Consider the following 23,706-nt stretch of genomic DNA (forward strand, 5'->3'; position numbering starts at 1 on the left):
TATCGATCGTTAGAATTTGTAAATGCAGCCTTCATCGTTGAAGGAAACAAGATCCTAATGCCCAAAATATCCAAAGCTACGAGGATGAGCCTACAACTGACAGTAGGAAAAAGAGTGTTGCCGGGAAGAGGACTTGGGAAATACCTCCAAGGAAGAGTCGAGGTACCAATCTTGACGGACAAATGGGATCACTTTGGCTTGGGGTATAAGCCAGATGCGAAGCAAAGGAAGAAGGAGTTCGAGAAGAAGCAAGAAAGGAGAAGGGCACGATTAAGTGGGGCAGAGGTCAAATGAAAACCAATGACCTTTCCTCATATGTCTAGAAAATTTGTGTCAGAGGGAATTATTCACCCTGAACGGAAGATGGCAAGAAAAGAAACTGCTGAAGAAATGATGGGAAACCTGAACATCAACGCCATATCTGAAGAGGGAATTTTGGAAGGAAATTTATCGAGCATTCGCTCTTATGTACCTGGAAGTGTTCTGAACAATTGGACTGCGGAAGAGATTTCTATAGTTTTTAGAGCTAATTCAGAACAATGTTCAAAACAAACTTGTTACTCTAAGCCTAGGGGTAATAAGAATCCTTTTGTGAAATAGGCATATGTCTAACATCTTTATTTCAATAAAATGCATAACTGCATATCATTTTGAGCAAATATTCTTTTATTCCTTCATTTTATTAATAATCATACCATACAGATAGTTATTTTTAGATTTTTTTGTTCTTTTCTATAACAGGTCTCCAGATATCAATGATATGAGCGACGCTGCTACCGACTCAGAATCTCCTTGTGAGCAAGATACGTGTCTAGAGGAACCTCAGGACTTTGGAGATAACATAGATTGTAATCTATCTCTTGATTTGTTAAGGATGGTAGAACAATAGGAGAAACAGATTCTACCTCAAAAAGTTTCAGTAGAAATTGTGAACTTTGGTTGAGACCCGAAGGATGAGACCCGATGTTGTGATAAAAATAAAAGAAAAAGTCAAGAAGTAATTTGATGCTGGTTTCCTACAAGTGGTTAAATACTCAGAATGGGTAGCCAATATTGTCCTTGTCCCTAAAAAATATGGAAAAATACGAATGTGCGTAGACTACAGAGACTTAAACAAGGCTAGCCCAAAAGGCAATTTCCCATTGCCTCACATCGACACCTTAGCGGATAATAAGGCAGGTTACTCACTGTTTTTATTCATGGATGGCTTCTTAGGATACAACCAGATAAAGATGCATCTTGAAGACGTGAAAAAGACCATATTTGTAACCATGTGGGGAACATTCTGCTATAAAGTAATGCCATTTGGGCTAAAAAACACGGGAGCGACATAGTAGAGAGCCATGGTAACCCTGTTCCGTGATATGATGCACAAAGAAATCAAAGTTTATGTCAACGATATGATTGCCAAATCCCGAATAGAAAAGGAGCATGTACAAGTTTTGAGGAAATTGTTCTTGAGATTGAGAAAATTCCAACTAAAGCTCAATACCGCAAAATGTACCTTCGGGACTAGGTCGGTAAAATTGTTAGGCTTTGTAGTCAGTGAAAAGGGGATCGAAATCGATCCGGATAAAGTCAAAGCTATACAGGATTTATCTCTACCACGAAATCAAAAAGAAGTCCTAGGTTTTCTAGGAAGACTAAATTACATTGCCCGGTTCATTTTACAACTAACCAAGAAATGTGACCCCATATTCCGTCTTCTCAAGAAACACAATCCAGGTGTATGGGATGATGAATGCCAGAAAAATTTTGACAAGGTTAAGCAATACCTGTCCAATGCCCAAGTACTGACGCCACCTAGTCCAGATAAGCCACTATACTGTATTCGGCAGTATTTGAGAAATCTATGGGATGTGTGCTTGGCCAACACGATGAGTCAAGAGGAAAGAAAGGGAGATATACTACATCAATAAGAAGTTCACTGAATGTGAAACAAGGTACTGACCAATTGAAAAATTGTGTTGTGCCTTAATCTGGACAACTCGAAAACTGAGACAGTACATGTTGTACCACACAACTTGGCTTATCCCGAAACTGGACCCTCTAAAGTACATGATAGAGTTGACTTCTTTGAATGGAAAGATGGTCCGATGGAAAATTCTACTTTTCAAATTTGATATAGTCTATGTGAATCAGAAATCTGTAAAAGGGAGTGCAATAGCAGATTTTATAGCCAGTAGAGCTTTAGAGGATTACGAGCCCTATAAATTTGATTTCCCAAATGAAGATCTAATGTATGTTGCCACCACTGAAGAAGACTCTCAAGAAAACCATCCTTGGAAACTAAACTTCGACGGAGCCTTAAACGCTGTGGGTAACAAAATTGGGGAAGTCTTGGTATCCCCAAATGGATATCATTATCTCTTTACAAGTAAATTGGATTTTGATTACACAAATAACATGATAGAATACGAAACATGCATCATGGGTATCCGTGCAACCATAGAACACAAGATCAAAATACTAGAGGTATATGGGGATTCTGCGCTAGTGATATATCAACTTAAAGGTGAATGGGAGACAAGAGATCCCAAGTTGATTGATTATAGAAGCTTGGTCCTTGAATTAATTAAAAAGTTTGATGATATCACCTTCTGCTACCTCCCGCGAGAAGAAAATCAGATGGCTGACGCCCTAGCAACTTTAGCTTCCATGGTCAAGGTGAACAAACAAAAGGATGTGAAACCTTGGTACCATGACATATTGCGGTATGTAAAAAATCGTGAATATCCTGACCAAGCAACTGAGAATGATAAAAAAACGTTGAGAAGGCTAGCCAGTGATTCCGTCTTAGATGGGGAGATCCTATACAAAAGAAGAAAGGATCAGGTGCTACTAAGATGTATAGACGCTGTCAAGGCTAAGAAAATCTTAGAGGAAGTACATGAGGGTGTCTGCGGAACACATGCTAATGGGTTTACGATGGCCAATCAAATCATAAGATTCAGGTATTATTGGTTCAAAATGGAAGGGGATTGCATCAGTTATGCCAAGAAGTGCAGTAAGTGCCAAATTTATGGGGATAAGATTCATGTGCCTCCTTCACCTCTTCATGTTATGACTTCTTCATGGCCTTTCTCTATGTGGGGCATGGATGTCATTGAGCCGATCTCGCCAAAAGCTTCTAACGGGCATCAATTCATCTTTGTAGTCATTGATTACTTCACCAAGTGGGTAAAGGTTGCTTCATACGCTAATGTTACAAAGTCGTCAGTTGGCAAGTTCTTAAAGAAAGAGATCATATGTCGGTATGGCATGCCAGAAAAGATCATATCGGACAAAGAAGGAGATCATATGTCGGTATGGCATGCCAGAAAAGATCAATTTGAACAACAGCACGATAGTAGAGGTCCGTAGTCAGTTCAAAATTAAACACCACAACTCGTCACCATATCGCCCAAAAATGAATGGTGCAGTTGAGGCAGCTAATAAGAATATCAAGAGGATTGTAGGAAAAATGACTGAGACTTATAGAGACTGGCATGAAAAGTTACTAATTGCTCTTCATGCTTATCAAACATCGGTCAAGACTTCTTCCGAGGCAACTCCTTTCTCATTGGTTTATGGAATGAAAGTAGTTTTACCCATCGAAGTTGAGATTTCTTCCCTTCGAATCTTGTCAGAGTTGAAGTTGGATGAATCAGAATGGGTTCAATCCCAATATGATCAGTTAAATTTGATTGAAGAGAAGAGGTTGAAAGCTATCCGTCATGGTCAAATGTACCAAAAATGAGTCATACGAGCTTACAACAAAATGGTTTGCCCCAGAAAATTCCATGAGGGGGACTTAGTATTGAAGAAGATCATTCCCATACAAAAGGAGTTCAGAGGAAAATAGATGCCAAGGATCTTATGTGGTAAAGAATACCTTTTCTAGAGGAGCATTGATATTGACCGAGATGGATGGCAAGAACCTACTTAATCCAGTGAATTCAGACTCAGTCAAGAAGTACTTCACCTAAAAAAAAGGGAGAGGCCAAGGCGAAAACTTGTAAAAGAGCGCATTGAGACCAAAGGGGTTTTGAATTGAAAACCCGTGAAAGGGTAATTCAAATTTTGATTAAGGATGAGGCATGCAGTAGTCTTGCTTTCTCCGAATTAACAAGAAGAAGAGATGCTACATCTTGGGGCATCAACAAAGTACTCTAGATTCCCTAAACACATGTTAAACTCAAAATGGTCCTCAAGAAATTTGGGCAAAGAAGCTCATGCTACGATATTTGGCGCACCTATTTCTTCTTACTCATTTTGTATTTAAGCAATGCTTACTTTCTTTGATTAATTTATTCTTCTCAAATTCTGTTCCTGATAAATTTCAGTTTTGTCCATCATTATGATCTTTTTCAAGAATTTTGCGTTGAAATAACGATTAATAGGCTAATAATACTTTCATAAAAAGGGTTTTGCATATTGCTCTGAAAAGTTTCCTAAACAGTACAAGAACCTGAAATAGGACCATTGGCCAGGACTAACCAAATTTAAGAGTTGGAAGCATGTGGGGAAGAATAGCCCAAATTGCGATTATTTTTTTCGGTTTCTTTTCAAAGATACTAGTTGAGCAAGAAGGCAGCGTAATACGTCAGTGATAAAACCTTAATGAACAACGAGCAATGTCAACCCAAGCATTAAAAAGGGATCATTCTCGAAAAATGACATTCTGCATTCATCATGCATACACATCTAGTTAGGAGAATTTGATTCATTCTGATAATAACATCCTAATTGCTTAGTATAAATATAAGCTAATAAAAAAAATCAAAGGTCATGTTCCCCAGAAAACGGTGTAATAGATCAATGAAACAACAAATCTCATACCCTTGAAGTTGCAGTGAGATGGATTGAAGTCATTATGGCGAATCTTATCATCCTGAAGTTGCAGTGGAACAGGTTGAATTTACAAGTCTTATCTCCCTAAAGTTGCAGTGGAACAGATTAAAGCTACAAATTACAAATCTTATCTTTCTGAAGTTGTAATGGGGTAGATTGAAGTTATAGATCTTATCTCCCTGAAGTTACAGTGGATTAGATCAGAGATAGCAAATCTTATCTCTCTGAAGTTGCAGTAGAGCAGATTAAAGCTATAAACCTTATCTCCTTGAAGTTGTAGTGAAGTAAGTTAAAAATAAACAAATCTTCTCCCCCTGAAATTGTAGTGGAGTAGATTGAAGACAAGCTACAAATCTTATCTCTTTGAAGTTGCAGTGGAGCAGATTAAAGCCACAAATCTTATCTCCCTGAAGTTGCAGTGGAGTAGATTAAAGCCACAAATTTTATCTCCCTGAAGTTGCAGTGGAGCAGATTGAATATAGTGAATCTTATCTATCTGAAATTGTAGTAGAGTAGATTGAAGCTATAAATTTTATCTCCCTGAAGTTGCAGTGAAGCAGATTGAAGATAATGAATCTTATCTCCCTGAAGTTGCAGTGGAGCAGATTGAAGATACCAATCTTATTTCTCTGAAGTTGCAGTGGAACATATTAAAGCTACAAGTTACAAACATTATCACCCTGAAGTTGCAGTGGAGTAGATTAAATATACGAATTTTATTTCCCTGAAGTTGTAGTGAAACAGATTAAGGTACAAGTTACAAATCTTATCTCCCTAAAGTTACAATGGAGCAAATTGAAGATGCGAATCTTATTTCCCTGAAGTTGCAGTGGAACGGATCTTATCTCCTTGAAGTTGTAGTGGAGCAGATTGAAGCAACAAACCCTATACCTCTGAAGTTTCAGTGGAGTAGATTGAAGCAACAAATCTTATACCTCAAAAGTTGCAGTGGGTTAGAATGAAGTTACTTGAAAAAGTGAAACACCAAAAAGGTCGAGATTTGGCGAGACCGGACAAAATTGGTCCTTCTTAAAAGTCTTTGTTTCATTCTCGTTACACGACAACGAGCAAAGAGGGGCAGTTGTAAGGGCCTAATATTGCCCGGGCCCTAAACAACAACCAAATAATAATAATAATAACAGTGCAAAGTCTATCAGGCCCAATTTTACAATTACAAAGCCCAAATTAAACAAAAAACCCTAGTGGCCCAACAAGCCTAAAACCTAAACAATTTTCAGCAAAAAAAAAAAGAGGGAATAGAAACCCTACCTGCCGCTCCCCACTTCCCCCATGTCAGCGCCGCACCAACTCCTCTGCCACCATCACCAACTACTACCTGCAAAGAAAAAATGGAAAAGACAGGAACAGTAGAAGCAGACGCAAGAACAGTGACAAAATAAAAAATATATGTATTTTAAACAAGTGTTAAATGGCTATAAAAGCCAGAGAATAGATTGTATTGGGGTTTTTTTTTGGAAATAGAAATCAAAATAAAAAAAAACAATTAAAAAAATCAAAGGTGATCTTTTATTTATTTTTCCTTTTTTTTAAATCTGTTATTACCTATATATAAAAAAATAAAATAAAAACTTACTTGGCGTTCGATATTTTACCATAAAAAACTGAAGCGCCCTTCGTATTTTTTGCGGCCATCGAAAAGTCTCCGGTGAGCACTAACCCCAGATCTGGATTCTAGGAGCTGAAAGACCAAAAATGAGGTGTTTAGGTTTTTCAGCCACTATGGACGGCGGAGCAGTCGTCGGTGACTGATGGCCGTCGCGGCAGTGACTTGCCAAAGCCAAGGCCGGTCGAAGAAGGCCTTGAGAGAAAAGAACGTTTGTTAAATCTTTTTTAAAATATAGGCTGAAATGAATTTTTTGAAAAAAAAATTGACTTAAATAGGCTCGCTAAACGACGCCGTTTTTGGATGGTCTGAAATGCCCCAAAACGAGTCTTCTTGGAGACCAACCCGAGATCCAACCCGACCCTGGCAAGGATCCACGTGTTTTTTAGCGGGGGATTCTAATTGCCGTTTTGGTCCTTCCATTTTTTAACTGTTTTTCAATCCAATTCTATTTCATTTTTTTTCCTTTTTTTAAATTTTACCATTTAATTTTGGTTTTGTTTCATTTTCGTCCCTTATGGAATGATGCGGTTTAGGACATAGAATATTTTCCCCTTTGGTCCCTATCTTTTTTCATGTGTTACATTTTAGTCTGTTATTTTATTTTTATCCTAATTTCTCCCTAAAATTTTACTTAAGTTTCAATTTAATCCTTCTTATATTTATGCACTTATTTTATTATAATTTAGACTTTTAATTTCATTTCAATGTCAATGTAATCCTTATTTATTTAATTTCGACCTGTCTAGGTTATTTATTTTATGTATTACTTTTTATTTCATTTTATTTATTTATTTTATTTATTTACTAATTATTTCCTTTTATTTAAAAATGGTTTGTTTTTGTATTTATTGTGCATTTTCATTTTATTTATTTTATCTCTTTTTCATTTGCCTTTATTATCGTTATTATTTATTTATTATGTTCTTATATATTTTCAAAATTAGATTGTTTACGTTTTACTTGCACATTTATTATTCGTGTTATTGTTATTATTATATCGTTCATATTTTATTATGCGTATTATTATCATGTTATTATTACTACAAATTGGTATCGCACTTGCCATTTACTAGCATAACATCTTTATTTTCCGTATACCCCTATTTTTTTGTATATATACTTCCATTTAATTTTATCATGGTTGCAATCATATCACGAACCGTGTTCAAATACATTTACTCATTTCTGTACTATACCCGGATAAATTAAATACACGTTATTTCAAATGTTATGTTTGTTTTGGTACGATGCATAAAAAAGGTAAAATTTTTAAATCGTGGCAATGTTCATTATTTTCGGAATTAGAAAAGTCGTGTTCCTAACTTACAGAATATGACTTCTTTCTAAAATCGAGATAATCGAATATCTACTTTTAAATAAAAAAATGAGATTTAAATGATCATCAAATGGCGTTTATTCTCGTTTTCGAGGATTTAAAGTGTTGTGTCCTAACTTACGGGACATGATCCTTTCTTCTTGATTAACTTGAAATAAGCCCCTTTTCGTGAAAACTAATTTAGTTAAGTAATGTCTTAATAAGGGATTGTATTTTAAATTCTCTTCAAATTTTCAATTTTCGACACTAAAGACGTCAAGTAATCAATTACGTACCAATTTTGGGCGTAACGAGGGTGCTAATCCTTCCTTGTGCGTAACTGACTCCCGAACCTATCTTCTGGATTTTTGTAGACCGAAAAACATTGTTTTAATAAATCAAACCTTTTATTAAAACGATTGAATTACGAGGTGATCCGATCACACCTCATAAAAAGATTGGTGGCGACTCCCATTTTTCGTTTTTAAATAAAAAGTCAATTTCAAAAAAAGTGTTTCGACATATGTTTTATCAGAAAAGTCTAATAGTGTTAGTGTTTTGACCAATAGTACTCTTTCTTTCTATCGTCTCTCACCGATATAATTTGAGGTTAAACTACATCGGTAATCACCTATCTAATGGTAATTTTTTTTAGTCACTCAACTATTCAATTTTTTCATTTTTTGTCACTAGTCGTTAAATCATTAACAGAAAAATAGCTTGGTAGCTTTTAAAATTAGCACAATAGCAATTTTAACCTTCAACATTTATACATTGTATCAGTTTTGTCTAGATCTCCATAAAATTAACCTTCAACATTTACACATTGTGTTATTTAGTCTTTTTTGTACTCTTACTTTTATTTGTAGCATTGAGCGTTAATTTTAAAAGAATGAGAAAAGATGAAAATTATTATCTTTGATTTTTGGGTGTTTTCATTTTTGTATGTTACTGATCAAATTTAGTTGATAGATTTGATTTTTGTAGCTTTTAGATGAAATGTAAATATTGAGTGTTAAATTTTTAGAATCAATACTAAATTGATGCAATACATAAATGTTGAGGTTAAAGTTGCTATTATGTCAATTTTAAAAGTTGTGATGTCATTTTCCTTTTATCATTTAACAGCCAGTAACAAAAAATAAAAATTGAATAATTAAATTACCATTTTGTAATATTCATAATTAAGTGATTACAAGTATAATTTATTTATAATTTTATCATCTCGCGATAAATAAAATTTCTTAAAATTTCTTTCCATCATAAAAGTGTCCTGATTTATTTAGATTGGTCCCCATTTCCATCAAATATTTTAGTCCAACTTTTGTAATAATATTACGATGAGATAACGTACCATTCAAAGATTGTACTACATCATTATTTGATTTCTTTTAAAATATATTAAAGTACAAAAATATAGAATCTAAATAAAATTTTAAATATATATAATTTGATCAAAACCTGCATTAATTATCAAAATTGCCTTTAATGTTGTGCTATAAGATAGGGGTTATTGTTTTTTGACCGATAAATTTTTACAATGAATTTAGTTTTGTTGTTTTATTTGATTTTGAAAAACAAAAACGTTCTTCAAATAGTGGCTGCTCACTAACGTGGAAAGAATTTGGTGGGGATTAGCCATAGTTTGACGTGTGGGGTTTGTCAGCATATCATCGAAGATTTGTTGCATGCTATTCGGGACTATCCTTCAACAAGAGAAATCTGAAACATTTTAATTCATACTGACTGACTTATTAGCTTTTATTCTGGTAATCTATAGGATTGGATCATTTAAAACTTACAGAATGAATATGATCTTGGCTTTGGGGAGGTTGATTGGCAATGTTTATTTGAGATCCTCATCTGGTGTATATGGAAAAATTGTAACTTATTTATTTTTCAAGGTGCGTCTTGGAGCAGTAATGACACTATTAAGGCCTCCTATAGCTGGGCCAAACACTTTATGATGTCCGGTAGGAGGCATACAAGTTCGTTCTGGAGTCCTTGTGTAACAGCCCCAAATTCTCGAGTCAAGTTTTGACCTGGGTTGGCGATGGATAAATTTCTTTTGGGATTGAGTTTTGTTGGAATTAATTTGGGTGAATTTTGGACCTTTTTATAAGAAATAAATGATGTTGGGTAGCTTGTGTGAAGTAGAGGGAAGATGGATGACTAATATGATGATTTTACCATTTTTGAATAAAAGTTTTCTCCCAATTAATGGGAAAAGATGGTTTGGTAGATTGAAGTATGGGATAAAGTAGATTTGTCCTTGTTTTTCTCTATATTATTGTAAGGCCCAGTTTTGGCCTGGGCCCGCATAAATAAAAATAAATTCTAAATATAAATTCAAAGTCCAATTAGTACAGTCCAGACTACAAAATTTGGCCCAGATCACTAACCCAATACACCATAGCAACCCAAATTACAAAATCTAGCCCAATAACCAATTACTGGCCCAACGATGCAAAATCAGAAGTTGAAACCCTAGGGCAAACCCCAGCGCCGCAAACAGGCACTGCCCTCGCACGAACCACGCCTTTGAGCCGCTCCCCGCACGCGCCTCTGCTTTCACGTGCCCCTCCGTACCCTCCATATCCGCCACACGTCCCCTCCATGTCACAGCTGGCCTCCGTACGTCGTACCTGCGCAGCAAACAAACAAGCGCACACACGAAAGGAGCAGCAAAAAAATGACAAAAAAGGGACAACAAAGGGGATTTTTGGGGATTTCTTTTAGTTTTCTTTTGATTTATTTTTTCTTTCTGTATTTTGGCTATAAAAATCCAATACAAACACTGTAAAGAGGGACATATTCGAATATAATAAAGAACGAAATACTGAAAGGTGATTTTCTGGGTTTATTTTCTTCTTCATTTTGCTGGTTATTAGTTTCATTACTTCTCTTCCCTTTTTCTGATTTTTGTGTTCATTAATCGATAGTTAACAGAGAAACTAAAAAGAAAAGAAAAAATCATACCTGGTGGTGGGATTTCGGCCTTCTCCGTTGTCATCGGAGAATAGGTTGAAATCAGAGGCTGTTCGCATACCTGAGGAGCGCAGAACGGCGCAGAGTCTTTTAAGTTTATGTTTTGATTTAATGTAAACGGCAGTTTAGGGTTTTTTAGTTTTAAACGCAGGACTTAAAACATCACCGTTCAGAGCCAATGTAATGGCATTGAAATGGTGCCGTTTTGAAGACCCGATCCAAACGGTGACCCGATCCGGGAAGGATCCGCGCACTATGGATCGTTTGGTTTATTTACTTAATGAGTCCTTCCGTGTTTAATGAAATTATGATTTGACTTCTGTTTTTGATTTGTAATTTATACCTCGTATTTAATTCTGTATTCACTTAGATCCAAATATAAACAGCGTCGTTTGAGGCCGGGACCGGTGGTCTCAAAACGGCATCGTATGACGCTAGCACCAGCGCGGTGACCCGACCCGGGGAGGGATCCGCGCAGTTTTGTTTAAGGGTCTATTTATGCAACAGGTCCTCCTTTGTTTTATATTGTTTCAATCCGATTTCTTTTATTTTTTTTAAAATTATACCACATCTTTTATTCTGATTTCATTTTGGTCCAAGATCAAACGATGGCGTTTTTGTCCTCTGGATTTGAACTTTTGAAGTTGCGTGTTTAATTGTTCTTTTGGTCCTTAGTTTTGGATTGATTGTAAATTTAGTCCTTTGAATGCTGCAGTCTTAATTCAATTGTTTTTTTATTATTCTTTTTTAGTATTTCATTTAATTTGTAAATGTTTATTGTTTTTACGATATCAAAACCTCTTATTATTATTATTTTTGAATTTTAAATTGAGTTTCAATTCAAATTTAGTTTTAATAGTATAATTGCAAATTGGATTAATATCTATTTTAAATTTATTTATAGTATATTTTAGCATTCGTTTGACATTGTTTTTAAGTGTTAACATAATTCTAAGATGTGATATATTTGTTCTAAATTATTATTTTAGTTTATCACACGTTTTTAAAAGAAATCTAATATAATATTATTTTAAAATTTATCTTGTATTATGTATTGTTATGTATTCATTATTATTTAGATTAATCATTTTCTATGTAAATTCGTTATGTCACGTAGATTCTTTAATATTTTCATTCCATAATATGTTCTTCTTTAATTTCACTCATTATATTTTTATATAAAAATATTTTTAGCATGATATTATCGTATACATGTATATAATTTTTTTAAATATCTTCATCTATATTTTATATATTTCAACTTCTACATATTATATTACTTGTCATTATTTATATTGAATTTTCATCTTATGCGTACTACTTGTAAATTAATAAATATAGGTTAGTTGTTACGAATTCATTTTAAAATATTGTTCTATAATGTTATTATCATTTTATGTCAAGTTTATTTTAAGTTCATGTGTAATGTGAATAAAATCATTATTGTTACTTTATTTGTATTTATTTACTGCATATTTGGTCACTTCTTAGTCTAAGTTTGAATTATCATTTATCTTTTACATTACATATTTCTTTTAAAAATTTTACTTTCATCATCCTATTTCATATTAAAAAAGGCCTAGCGTTTATAATTCTTGAGAGAATTGTGCCCTAACTTACTGGGTTCCAATTTTTCTCGATGAACTTAGGTAGCCATGTGCTTATTTTATTAAAATCATACAATTTTAAAACTAAGCATTTAGGATTTCAAAATGCCGGATCCTAACTTATTGGATGTGACATTCTGTTATCCTGATTTTAAAATAAAGGCAATGTTTGGCGTTTAAGAACCACGAGAAATCGAAACCTAACTTACTGGATTTTGATTTCTCATTTGACTTAAATGACCGAACAATCTCCTCAAGATGCATGAATTTTGAAATTTAAAAATTAAAAAGACATACCTAATTTTGACAATTGAGTTGTCGCACCCTAACTCATTGAGTGTGACAATTTATTTCTTCAAAGGAAGTACGTCTTACCATTCAAATTGGTTTATTCAAATTTAAACTTCAAAGGATCGTATTTTAGAATCTTTTCAAAGTTTCGACACTAAGACATTAAACAATCAATTCGGTACCAATTTTGGGCGTCACGAGGGTGCTAACCCTTCCTCGTGCGTAACCGACTCCCAAACCTATTTTCTCGAAATTCGTAGACCAAAAAGTCATTTTAATGGTGAACCAGTCACACCTTAATAAAAGATCGGTGGCGACTCTCATTTTATTTTCAAAAGTCGATCCCCATTTTTCAAAATTTAAAATTGTTTTCGACAATTATAATCACCCTATTGTTTTTTTTTTCCTTTTACATTTCTTCATTTTCTTCTTCTTCTTTTCTCCATCTATTTTTTCTTAGCAAGTCATGTAGAGGCAGAGAGATTTGAATGAGTTTTCACCATTTTTTTTCATCCTCCAAATCTCAAAGAAGGTAAGGGTCTTAATCTAGTTTTTTTTTTAAGTTCCATGGAAGAAAAAAAATATCTATGTTCATCAAGGATGAAGGTGGAGTTTTTAGGTGTTTGGAATGGTTTGAGTTTGAGGAAGTCTCTACCAATTCTCATATTTATTTATTTATTTATTTAAATTATGCACTTTTACATCCTATCAACTCTTATTTTTTTTGTGGGAAATCTTGTATGTTACATGGTTATTAGTTAAAGAGGGTGGTGAATCTTCTAAAGCTAAGGGTAAAGGCAAAGTGGTGGAGAGCTAGGCAAGAAACTTTGTTGGTGTTGTTCCATCAAGGTGATACCCTCTGACTCTCCTATCCTTCTTGATAAATCATAAATATGATGCTTGTGTGATAATGCATACATGTTATATGTCTTTGGGTGGAAATCATGTTTGGATGATTTAAAATGAAGCTAAAAACTTAATTGTGAAATATGCCAGAAACAAATTATTACATGAGCAGTAAGTTTAAAAATTCACCATAAATTTTGTAAAAATAATTAAAAAGTGATCTATACAACGTTGTAACCGTGAGTCAGTCTAGTTTTGTTTAAAAAAAACAAAGATTGATTTCAGTTTGTATTTTAGAAGATATGAATTTTGAGTGTTGAAAGGGCATAAAAATCTAGTAGCATAATTTCTATAAAACAGATTTAGCAGTGAATTTGAAAAATCACCAAAAAATTCACAAGATAAAATATGAAGTGAGCCTTATATCTCTATAACTATACAAAAGTCTAGTTTCGTTTAAAACAAACGGTGCTCAATTTAGAATTTTATATTAAGAGTTATTAATTTTTGAATGAGAAAAAGTCAGAATGTCAAGGTAGCAGACAGTCACATCTCATTAGTTAATATTTTAGCTGTAATGATAAGCAAGTTGAAACGAGTATGAGACTTGAATGTCATGGTTGTATTTTTGTGATTATATGTTTGATGCTTTGTTTGCGCTTAGCCTTCGGGCTCTAACCTAACTAGCAGCCATGATTGGCACTCGAGATAACCCTACGGACACCCGAGATTATTTGACTAGCGGCCATGAGTGGCGCGGGACTATCTAGATACCTGATTATTTGAACAGTATGTGCAATCTAACAAGTTTGACAAGTTTGATATGCAAGCGATTTGGTTATGTAGATTTAATGACTCATGATTTAATTATTCGATACTCATGTCATGTTTCTATGTATACATTTGATTTGCATGCTTATACTTATGAATTGTTTGAAGTATGGTAGATTTGTTGTGTACCACTGAGCTTGTAAAGCTCAACCTTCGAATTGTCTTAATGTTTAGATTTGTAGACTTTTGTTTGTGTCCGAGGAACATTATCGACGAGAGACACCTAGCATCACGTATTCAGAGTACAGTACCTTATCTATTAGTGGGCATTGTATTCTGTAACTCATTTATCATTTTTGTTATTTTGACTATTTTGATATACGATGATATTGGAGCTCCACATATTTTGTGTAACTACTTTTATTACTATTTTCAGTATAATTATGTATGGTATTTTCTCTTATATAAAATGTATTTCAATGTTTTAAAATTATTTGAATATTTTGGTAGGTTACTCTTGTGACTTGATGTAGCGCCTCAGTATTCGAGTACTCTGTATTCGGGATCAGGGTGTTACACTTTCGTGCTCAAACTTGTCTGGGAATAGAGTTTACTTGAATACTGATGGTTCTGTTAGATCTGAGGATGGCTTTGCTACAACAGGGGGAATTGTGCGTGACCGAAGTGGGTAGTGGATCTTGGGTTTCAATAGATTCTTGGGGAGCTGTTCAATGTTCGAGGCTGAATTGTAGGGAATCGTAAATGGCTTAGGCATTGTGATTGATCGAGGATACAACAATGTGCAGATTCAAACTAATAGTCTTGAAGTGGCTAATGCCATACAGGAGAGTCCCACAGGTGGATCCAATTGGCTTTGATTAAGAGAATTCTTCAATTGTTTTCACGGATCCAACATTGGAGTATGTGCCATATCCCTAGAGAAGAGAACCAGGAAACTAACAGGCTGGCCAAATTGGGTCACATGAATAGTCAAGGGTTGCAAGTTTTCGAAACATCCCTACTAAGGGGTTTGAATTATGTAATGTAGTATTTTTTTCTTCTTCTTCTTTATCACCAAAAAGAAAAAAAAAACAAAAAAGGAAAGAAATAAAAGAAGTTAAAAAAACTCAAAAAATGGAGGAAAAATGTAAAAAGAAAAAAAATAGAGAGAAAGATCTGGGTGTGATGATGGGAAGAAATTGGGTAAAAGTATTAGGAAAGCCCTTGTATTTAGGTGTAGATTACATTTCGGCCTCTCTACTAAAAAAATAAATAAAATAGTCCTTATATATATTATGAAATGTGCAAATTAGCCCCTGCGTTAATTTTTATCTGTTAAATGATGATGTGGAATGTTAATTGAAGGGTTAATCTATAATTTGACCTTTGAACTATAGTTAAAATATTCAATTTCATCCTTTTACAACATTTTCGAAACCATAAAAATATTTTTTAAATTCATTATTATGTAAGAAAAATTCACACACAATTAGAACAACAAGAACTCAAAAATCTCGTTTCTTTAAAATTGCTGCTGACTCCTCCCATTGCATAAATCGGACCAAAATAATTTTTATAGTTTTAGTTCTCACAAGTAGGTGGAGTTGGGGTCCATTGGCAGGCTTTAAGCACATCATAGAGCATTAGATGCAATGTAATGTTTTATCATGTCATGTTTCATAGTTCAATAAGCTTTTAATGGCTGATTTGGTCAATGCCAAAAGCTTATTCCTTTTCCATAGATTTTTAACTTCATAACATCCTTATTTAACAATTTTTTTGGTAAACTATTAAAATAGTCAATTTTATTTACGTCAAGTTACATTTTAGTCACTTATATTTAAAATGTTACGTTTTGTCACTTTTGTTATCGCGTTGTAATATTTTAGTTATTGAGTCATTAATTGCCGTTAACGGTGTAACGGTAAACTGACGTGACACGTTAAATCATCATTTCAAACAAAAATTTTAGGTTAATTTATACAATTAATCCCTATATTTTTTCGTTTTTAGCAATTTAATTTTTTCCTTTTATGTTCTTTTAACTTTCCTTTTTTTTTTCTTTATTTTCCATTTTCTTCTGTTTCTCTCTTTGTTTTCCTCCCTTCTCCATTTCTTTTAACTTAGTTTCTCTATGCTTTTCATTTGTTAAAACTAGTCCCTATACATTTTTTTAAACAATTTAATTTTTTCTTATGAGGTCCATTCTGATGCCATTAGACCTGCCACTGATGTGACCTGTCAATTACGGGTCTAAGTTTCAATACCCAAAATCTAGCTTTATTTTTTTAATCTATTGTTTAAAATATTAATATTAATATTATCTTATTTTCATTATTATAAAGACCAAATCCCCGCAGATTCATTTATTAGACGAAAAAACAAATACAAGCCACCTACAGGTTTTTAGTAGTATAATTAGTTATATTTTAGTAGTAGTAGTTTATTTGGTGTTTTAAAGTTTTTTTAGTATTAAGGTTAATATCAAGGCATGCTATTTTTGTTAAGTTTATTTAGTATTAAAGTTGGTACTAATTATTTTGCATCTTTGGTTTTTTATATTACAAACACTTAGGTGCTCTCTCCACAGGCGAAGGTCCTCTAATAGTATAATTATTTTGTGTTAAATTTTTTTTGCAATAATATGTTAACTTTGAAAATAATTAGAATTGTGTTAGTTTAGATATTTGTATTTTTTTTGAAAAATTAGATTTGTGTATGCCAATTTTGTAGTTTATGTATGTTTATTTTTTTTTGTAGGGTATGTTTACTAAGATAGGTTTGGTAGTGCATGTTTATTTTAGTAAAATTGTTAGAATTGTGTATTAAGATAGATTTGTGTTGAAAGTAATATTAAGATTGATTTGATTAGTGTATTTTTTTAATTTTAATAATAATTTATCTATTTTAAAATATAAAAGTAAACATTATATGTTTGTTTGAATAATTAAAATATTTTTATTGCATCAATAATTAAAATTTTAATTATTTGTGCATATATCGAAATAAATTTTTAATTACAGCAGACAATCCCACAATAAAAACGATCCATTTGCCGATAAAAAATGTTGCACGTAATTTTCATAGTAGTTCCACATAATAGGAATTTGATCCTATAAATTTATTATATAATATATGTGTGTGTGTTTGTAAGTGGGAAGAACATTATCCACTGCAAGTGCTTTTTCTTAACAGGTGAAAAACTCCAGCAGTTCAAAATCTAATCTCTAGTACAAAATCAAGATCAATCACACATAACTAGAGGTTATTGGGCATACAAAAGAGGCCTTATCTCCATAGACTAAATTAATTTTAAAGTGTATAATAACTATTATATCATCAAATACAAATATTTCACAACAGGTGTAGGACCAGATAATCTTTATTCCTTAATCAAATTATATGGAAAGCAACCTAAAACTCTGACAACTGTGGTAGCTATCATTCCCAAACAACAGTGCTTTTGAATGTTGCAAGCAATTCTTCATCACTTCCAAATTTAGCCACGTCTTCCTCCTTTAGATTAATCCAAGCTTCTATGCCATCACCAGTTGCAGTATCCATGAAGACAACCAGATTCTTGGCGCTCAAGCTTGCAGAACCGATCCATACTGGTTTTCCCCAACCAAAATCAGCTTCGTATAGTGGAAACCTGCATAAACTAGTGAAAACTAAAGGGATCGTCTCTCCCTTTTCATCCCCTTGGTTGGTTGACTCGAATAAATCCTCACCAGCCTGAAGTTTCCTCACGTATTCTTTGTCGATTTTTCTAATGGAGTCCCTTATTTGGCTAACAAGTTTAGACCCATCATCTTTTCCATTGTCCAGGGAAGGAACTGTTACGGCAAGTCGAAAAATGTTCCCAAAAGACTGAGCTGACAGCGGGGGCTCAAATTTTGTACGTATATTAACTGTATGAAAAATCACGTAGAATCCATTAGGGCTTGGTTTTTCCTTAGTGGAAGCAATGAAGCGGCTCCATATGAAAGCAGACAAGGCCTCAATACGTGAAGGGCGGATTTCATGATCGACAGCGTATTTCGCTCTGATTTCCTCTATTTTAGAAGCACTGAACACCAACCTCTTCGTCGCTATATTCTTTTCACTTTTTTCCATTACTGGTTCAGGCACTGATACGTTCCGCGGGGGAAAAAGCTTGGCCGATACCAACTCAGGCAAGACCACGTTCTTCGTGTCCCCACGAGCAATGGCTGCCCACGAATTCAAAAACGTAAAAAAGGATAAAGCATCGCCGATTTTATGTGAAACACACACACCAATCCCGATTCCACCACAAAGGAAAGTGTTGAATTGGATCCCCATGGGCAACTCCGCAGCATCATCGAGAGGAAAAGGGTACAATTTGTTGAGTTGTTGAGGGAGTGGATCGTGTAAAAAATCTGAAAGCCGGCACTTGACTTGGGCTTCTTTAAAGGGAATCCCCTCGTCATTGCAGTCGACAATGGAGTTGTTTTTGATGCGTCCCGCTAGGGGATAGAAGTGGGTTAGGGCCTGGGATACCGACAGCTTAAAGTTGTAGGTTTGGGCATTGGTTGTGGCGGGGTAGAACAAGACCAGATGGTTATAAACTGGTGGTATTTGTTGATCAAGTGAGGAGAGTTGGTAATGGCGAAATTGTTGAGGAGTCGGAGAAGATGGCTTGATTATCTCTTCCAATATTACTTCAACCTCAGGCTTCATGTTTTAGGCTGTTTTTGATCGTGAATGGTACATGTTGCCTACTGCTCACTACTACACTTATATAGACATGATAACATGATATTGTTAAAAATAAAAATAAAGCAACATTTACTCTTCAACTTAATAATTTTTTCAATTTAGTTTCTAATTTTTTTTAAATCTCTATTAATTTTAAAGTTTACCAACTTTTCTAATAATCTTGAAATTTGAATTTTTTCTTAATTATGATCTATGATACTTTAATATTGTGTCACATCATCACGTAAAAATATAATTGTCAAGTTTAGAGACTAATATGAAAAAAATTAAGAACCAAATTGAAAAAATTATCATAAACAAAATATTCACTTATTCCTAAAAAGTTATTAATTTTCTAGATTTTTAATTTTTTTTCCGTTTTATTTGGTCATTGTTGAATTAACAATTTAAACCAATTGAACTTTTAAGCTTGTATATTACCATAAATAATCTTTGAAATAAACATCCATACGTGTTGGATGTGGGTGGATATATAATAAATTTTTTATGTTAATTTTCAGAATAAAAGAAATATTAAAATATTTAAACAATATCTTACACGAATGCGTAACCCTAAAACAAAATGTTCGTGTAATATAATAATTAACTTTGAACCCTGCTAAGACTCCAAGGTAGACTCTTACAACAATTCTGTGAAACAAGTTATAGGGAATTTACTGTTGATGTCGAATGCCGAGTCTCCGACATGGATAGGTTATGTCGTGTTTTATTTGATACCTTTAAAATATTAATATTTATGATTATTTAGGTAAAATGTTTTGACTTTCTGAAGAGCTCCCGCGAGAAGTAAGCTGGGAATTTTATATTACCTCGGGGATTTTTTCTTTTGAAAACAAACTGAGTTTGATAGATAAAACAAAACATAACAGCAACCAGTCCAAAACAAACGAGACAAGCCAAAAAAATAAAACGAAAGCCTTAATACATTAAGCCTGGAATAAACAGCTCCGTAAGCAAAACAAGATCAAAATTTGGAACCTTAAACGAGCTGTCATCTGAACCCTCCAGAGAAAATCAAAGTTGAAGGGACGCTGCCGATGACAAGACAAAAGAGATGATTCTGCGACCGTGGAAAACCAGAGAAGCAGCTATCAAAACCGATGAGCAGGCAACCACTGAGTCTGAAGCCTGTGTTCCAGCATAGAGATCCCAAATCCCAAGCTAGTCATGCGAAAACCATGAAAATCTTTGAGCTCCCCCCACCCGCAAAGATGTTGGATAAACGAGTTTGAAAAACGTAACGGAAAATAAATTTAGGAAAAAATAGAGTTTTAAAAAATTTTCAAAACAAGATCTTGGTTGTGATATCTAAAGTAATAAACACTTAATTAAAATTCTACATTTTCAGTTCGTCTAGGATGAGCGCTTCGACCTGATAGTCTTCTTCATTATCCTCAAGCTCACGTTTGCCGAGTGTGGGCTCGCTTCGAATTAGAAAATTTTTGACAAAAATTATCAGTGATACAATTTTGTAATTTCTCTGAACTCTTGGGTCAAGTTGTAAATAAAAAAAAATATCTTTAAAAATTTTCTAGAATAATCTCTTCAGAGAATTTTTCCTCTACAACTTTATCTTGAATTCAAGTGTGTGTAAATAATGACCCAAAACTCCTCTTTATATAGGGAGAGTTTAGAGAGTTCAATTATGATTAAATTTAATCATTTTAATATTAAATTAATAAAATAATATTAATTAAGTATTAAATTAAATTTAATATTAAACTATTAAAATAATATTATTTTTATAATAATTAATCTGAAATTAAATTCTGTGTCTGGTGATGCAGGTGCGACACCCTTATAACACCCCAAGCCAGTTCGACTGTTGTCAGTTCAGTTAGGGCCAATGACAACCCGACCGATCTAGTCTAGCCACTGGTTGGACCGTCGGCCCGATTTCACATATTGGGCCCGGTTCGACTAGATTTTGAGTCTTGATCTTGGTTTTGGGCTCCCAGACTCAATTTACGATCTCAGATCCAATTTTCAAGTTCAATTACCCATTAAGCCAATTGTTTGACTTGAAAATTAACTTCTAAAAATATCATATTAATTTTAATTGATTTGATTAATTTAATTTTACTTGATCAAAATTAATTTTTTCAAAAATCACATACATTTTCCAAATTAAATTTTTAAGAAAATTCTTTAAACAAATTCTCTAATTGAACAATTCTTACGACCATCTAATTTAATTCCACATCGAATCGACTCAATTAAATTATTCTCAAAGTCGTAGAATTTTCTTCTGATTCAAATGTAGTTCGATCGAGCTTTTATTGATCTAGCAGAGGGACCAATCAGACATATACAATTAGGCTCTAGTGATTGCAATTATGTCCAGAAGCATAGCTCCGATAATTCACAATTACTTAATCATGGAATCAGCCCATAAGAAGTACTATAATCGAAAATTCCTTATTGTATACTCTTTACGAAAGCAATTCATCCAATTGCTTTATCCAATGACCTCGTCATGTGTGTGTTACCCTCATATGATATCCTTGATTCCTTTGAGTTAAATTCGTTCACTCAATAGAATCCTATTTTTTCTCATTGTCACCATTGTGTTTCCTTAACGATTAATATGAACACTGTCAACAAATGACTGTGATAAATTGCTCGTTTGAGAACAAGTAACCCATGGCCACGATCCATATTTATCAATCCATGCAATGCCAATAATAGGACATCATTAACTCTTTAATTGAGTTATGAATTCCATTGTTGCTAGTAAAACCATGCTATACATAAGTCATGTACCCAACATACCGACTATGGACTTGATCATCTTTAGAGCATAAGCCTTTACTTATATCAAAGCACATGAGTTACATACGCATGGTCAGTGACTAACTCAGGATTTAGGTAAATCACATCATGAATGTCACAAGTTCACAAACGGATTCATAATTAATTCATCTTGGATCCAGTCCAATGTATCATTCTACCAATGAATACATCTATGTCTTTACTCGTGGAGTCAACTACTCCGATAGTCAAGACTAGCCATCTCCCTAATTGGAATTGTAGTCGACATAATAATCATTCTCAGTATTTGAATCAAATGTCAACTTTGACTCTTTTACAGGATTACGAACTCATTTAGATTATCTACTAAAGTAAGTCGTCTTTTTCGCAATGTAAACATTCTTTACAGTGCCATTTATCTTTTGAACTTTAGACAATCAATGAGCTAATATTTATTTGTCACAATCATGCAAAATATAGAAGGCATAAATACAAAAGACATAATAGTGAAATGTGAAATTAACTTTATTTATTTATCGTTCAAATAAATAGAAAACAATTACATGTTTACTACAATATAGGCACATTTCCCAACAAAAGACTCTTTAACTTCTCCGAAAAGCCAACCCGAGAACACCCATATCATAGTTCACTACCACTTAAATAAAGAGAGGCATCGCACCTGCCTTAGAAACTAAACCCCAATCCCGGAGACTTGTTGATGCCAACCGATTGGCCACCTAATTTGTGATGCGAGGGAATTACAAAAAGCGACATCTGCGAAGGCGTGCTACCATGGCAGTAATGCCCTAATGTAGGGACCCATAATAGACGCATCAGGTCGAGGAGATAGGAGTTCGCGGATCACCATTAAAGAATCAACTTAAAAAATGATCGACTGAAATCCCAAATCAGAGCCAAACGGACTGCATGATAACAAGCCAGTGCCTTGACATCGAAAGGTGAACGTACAGGCGCAATGGGTATTGATTGAGAACCTAACACCATACCTGTATGATCTCTAATGACAATACCTACATAGGAACAAAGATTAGACCCACTGTAAGCTACTTCAAAATTTACCTTTATAAAGGGAGGATCTGGAGGCTGCCATTGCTCAGCATCGATTAGGCGACTAGGTAACCACTGGTTTATCAAATCCAATTCGAAAAGGTAAGCCTAAAATCTATGCACCACAACATGTATTTGAACAACATCATTATTATGAACCCTTTTATTTCTCGCATGCCGAAGGAACCATAACGCTTACACTACTTTCCGGATTACATCACTAGTAGATACTGTGAAAATGGATAGTAGTCAATCTTTGTAAAGATGTATTCAATGTTTCACTTGGCTATTTGATGTGCAAGGGCCCCAAAATAGTAAAAACTAGTTGGCCATCTTGTAAGATATGTTCCAAAATCTCATCAGCAACAAGGCACCGTGGACACAAAGTGGAGGCTCGCAAACGTTTATGATATAAAGTATACTAATTAAGAATGTAGTTGTGAAAAACTTTTCAAACTGTAATTTTAACTTTTCCTGGTAGTTGCAACTTCGATAGAGTAGTATAGAAAAGTCTGTAATAGTCTGGAATCATCGTGTGACCTGAAGAAACAAGGAGTCTGTAACCACTGTGAACAACGAATTCACCCGAAAGTTCAACACCCCACACTAAGAAGTCATCATGGGCCATTTTAAAAATAGGAATACATAGCACACAATCAGCCAGGGCATGACCCAGAACGCTAGTGAGTTTGTTTTCTTCCCATTGTCTCGAATTAGGGTTAATGAATTCTAAAACAGGTAAATATGGAGAACTAACACTAGTTTTTTGCAAACATTTGTTAGGTAAACTTGGGATCCAATCATCATCCCTGACCCATATATTCGACCTTGTACCCACACGCCAGCAAAGCCCCATGTGAAGCAAC

At 34.0% G+C, this 23,706-nt stretch overlaps 2 protein-coding genes across 2 annotated transcripts; one reads left to right on the forward strand and one right to left on the reverse strand.

Annotated features, from left to right (window-relative positions):
* Positions 1-2,058: 2,058 nt before the first annotated feature.
* On the forward strand, positions 2,059-3,363 carry LOC105795935 (uncharacterized). Its single transcript, XM_012625584.1, has 2 exons — positions 2,059-2,989; positions 3,158-3,363. Exons 1-2 carry the CDS (start codon positions 2,059-2,061, stop codon positions 3,361-3,363), a joined length of 1,137 nt encoding a protein of 378 aa, XP_012481038.1.
* Positions 3,364-17,543: 14,180 nt separating this feature from the next.
* On the reverse strand, positions 17,544-18,992 carry LOC105794551 (stemmadenine O-acetyltransferase). Its single transcript, XM_012623788.2, has one exon. It carries the CDS (start codon positions 18,977-18,979, stop codon positions 17,720-17,722), a length of 1,260 nt encoding a protein of 419 aa, XP_012479242.1. The 5' UTR covers positions 18,980-18,992; the 3' UTR covers positions 17,544-17,719.
* Between the last annotated feature and the right edge of the window lie 4,714 nt (positions 18,993-23,706).

The sequence above is a fragment of the Gossypium raimondii genome, chromosome 3 (assembly GCF_025698545.1).
Source record: "Gossypium raimondii isolate GPD5lz chromosome 3, ASM2569854v1, whole genome shotgun sequence".
In the NCBI taxonomy this organism is placed as follows: Eukaryota; Viridiplantae; Streptophyta; class Magnoliopsida; order Malvales; family Malvaceae; genus Gossypium; species Gossypium raimondii.

Excerpts from the sequence above, each read along its gene's own strand:
- LOC105794551 (XM_012623788.2), bottom strand. The coding sequence starts at position 18,979 with ATGAAGCCTGAGGTTGAAGTAATATTGGAAGAGATAATCAAGCCATCT.
- LOC105795935 (XM_012625584.1), top strand. The coding sequence starts at position 2,059 with ATGATAGAGTTGACTTCTTTGAATGGAAAGATGGTCCGATGGAAAATT. Across the intron at positions 2,990-3,157 it reads AATGGAAGGGGATTGCATCA|TCATTGATTACTTCACCAAG; the intron begins GTTATGCCAAGA and ends TCATCTTTGTAG.